The sequence below is a fragment of the Odontomachus brunneus genome, unplaced genomic scaffold (genome assembly GCF_010583005.1).
Source record: "Odontomachus brunneus isolate Ranch 3 - 2012 unplaced genomic scaffold, Obru_v1 Obru_scaffold_063, whole genome shotgun sequence".
NCBI lineage: Eukaryota > Metazoa > Arthropoda > Insecta > Hymenoptera > Formicidae > Odontomachus > Odontomachus brunneus.
This window is the reverse complement of record NW_022639513.1, coordinates 1,506,894-1,509,428: the sequence shown is the minus strand read 5'-3', so window position 1 is coordinate 1,509,428 and position 2,535 is coordinate 1,506,894. Positions and strand designations below refer to the sequence as shown.

Below are 2,535 nucleotides of genomic sequence, written 5' to 3'. Positions count from 1 at the left end.
GAGAGAGAGAGAGAGAGAGAGAGAGAGAGAGAGAGAGAGAGAGAGAGAGAGAGAGAGAGAGCTACTCAAGAGAAAAAGTGTGACGGGCACGAGTGTTTCTGAGAACATAATTCGTATAAGGGAAACAATAATAAAAAGAATAAGAAACGCAACATCCGCGCGTGAGCCAAAAATAACAAGAACGTCATGCCGTTCCTCGCAACGTCCCCAAATTTCGTTCTCGCAAGCATCTCGAGTCGTTCCCTCTTGTCGACCAAGTATAAACGGAATATAAACTTATTAATTTCCGAGATTTTCTCTCGTGCTAACGCGTCGAGAGCGTCGTTTGGACGGAATAAGAAAGAGAGGCGCGCTTACCCGTGGCCGAATGAATTTGGAGCAGCAGTCCGATCAGAGACACCAGAAGGAAGGTTCTGTACGGGGATGCCGTGATGTCCTGTCGCGCGGCCGTCATCTCAGGCGGCCCGCGCCAGGTGCTCCCTCGACGTGCCGCTATCCCTGCGGTGAAGCTCACCTTCGTTCCCTCGACTTCCGCCTTCGCCAGATCTACGACGCGCTTCACTCCTCCTCGTGCTTCACATCTCCTCATCCACCCTGATCTTCCAGTCGCCGTGCTTCACGACGTCTCGCAGCCTCTCGCAGCCGGGAAAAGGAAAATCGTGGACCGTCGATGATGGACGTTGTCACTGTTTTCCCTGATCGCTCGCAGGACTCACATCACTCGGATTCTTCTCCTCTGAGTCTCGCGCGCGCGCGCCCGTCGGAGCGTGATGCGTATTTTCAGAGTCTGAAAGTGCAAATCGCCTTTTCGCGCCGAGCTCGAGATGATTTCTGCGCCCGGATAGAAATCGGAGCCTGTCTCTCCTCACGCTGTCATTGTGACCCGGAGCGTCTGTCCGCGGCGGATACGAAGGCTACCATCGTTAGCGCGGAATTTTTCTATTCCTTCAAGGCAAGCGCGCCTAGTCACGAGTATTACGATCAATCATAGATCACTGGTGTCGACTCGTCTCGAACAAGTGCCATTTGTGCGTGTTTATTATTTCTTTTTTGTTTTTTCTGTTTTGTGTTTCTTTTTCCAATCTCAAATGCAATAATATCTGCAATCGTTGCGCTATTACCTTAAGTAAAGCACACACAATCGATATGTTTTGATCTTAATGTAACTGGGAAAAATCTCAGCTATCGCTCCTCTTTTGGCAACATGTCACGATTAAATCTCACGTGCAAATACTTACAGATCACTGTCGACGTCTGTGCAATGTTACGTTATTCTTACGGATCGAATGTTTATATTATTTCGATTAGTGCGTGCGTACGCGTGTGTGTGTGTGTGTGTGTGTGTGTGTGTGTGTGTGTGTGTGTGTGTGTGTGTGTGTGTGTGTGTGTGTGTGTGTGTGTGTGTGTGTGTGTGTGTGTGTGTGTGTGTGTGTGTGTGTGTGTGTGTGTGTGTGTGTGTGTAGGTGTGTGTAAGATCGCGTTTATTCTCGATGTCACGAAACTCGACGATCTCAGCGCGCGTCCGTGCTCTTGTTCTGTCAAAGCGCGCCAATTCTTCGATTTCGAGCGATTTAATTATTTTTTTTTCTCTCTCTCTTTCTGTCTCTCGCCCTGTCTGCCTCAGGGCGCCGAGTCTCATTGAATCACGTGGAGGAAAGATGCTTCGCGCGGCTCTCGGATTGCGGCCGCTGCGTGTCGCGATGTCCACACGAACACGCGAGGACGGATCGATTCGAACACCTGTAGATGGTCGACGGCTTCGTGGTCGAAGGTAAGAGCGTAATCGTTTGCGTACTCGCGTCCGGCTCTTCGCTCCTCTCCGCGAACGCTCCCTTTCTACGTTTTCGATTCATCGATCAAAGCACGACACTCGGTGCCACCAGCCACGACAAATCATCGCGACACGTGGTGTTGTTACGCTGAGCGCTTTTTTATGAAACAGAACGCACGTTGCACAGGTCGCGACGACTCAAAGATCCTCGTGTCCTCGATAGCACACGAATTCCTAACCCTTCGCGCTCTCTCTTTTTCTTTCTTTCTCTCTCTCTCTCTCTCTCTCCCCCTCTCCTTCTCTCTTTCCCTCAGCTGTCTCCTGTAATCTCTCTCGTGTATCTCTCGAGAGTCCACCACACACGGATGGATCTCGCCACGACTTTTACCTCGGCGTCATCCTCAGCGTCGATAGATATCGTTTCTTTCTTTAGCTTTAACCCACAATCTTTGACAATGCCGCGTTCGACAGATAGATTCACGACGACGACGATCGTCGATCTTCCACGAGAATTCCGCGTTCGCTTCGCGACGCGCGGATTCGTCAGTGGAAACCAAGCGCGCGCGAGGCCGCCCGGCAGACTGAGAGAAGCAGTCGACAGTTGGCAGTCGGCAGCCAGCAGCCAGCAGCAGCAGCACAAGGCGAAACGTTTCGCCGTATGCCGAGCGAAGCTCTGTAAAAGCAACCTGCACACGCGGCCGCGCTGTGTTGTGTCGTCCCCACTTCCCTTTTTCGAGCGCGCGATAGCAGCGGTGGTGGCGGCG

General features: G+C 51.7%; 1 protein-coding gene across 1 annotated transcript in view; it reads right to left on the bottom strand.

The window, feature by feature from the left end:
- The window catches only part of LOC116846381 (follistatin-A), a 31,240-nt gene extending 29,890 nt beyond the window's left edge, over positions 1-1,350 (bottom strand). Inside the window, exon 1 of the mRNA XM_032820120.1 lies at positions 358-1,350. Within this exon, the coding sequence (XP_032676011.1) occupies positions 358-589 (232 nt within the window). The 5' untranslated portion in view covers positions 590-1,350. The remainder of the gene's footprint in view (positions 1-357) is intronic.
- Between the last annotated feature and the right edge of the window lie 1,185 nt (positions 1,351-2,535).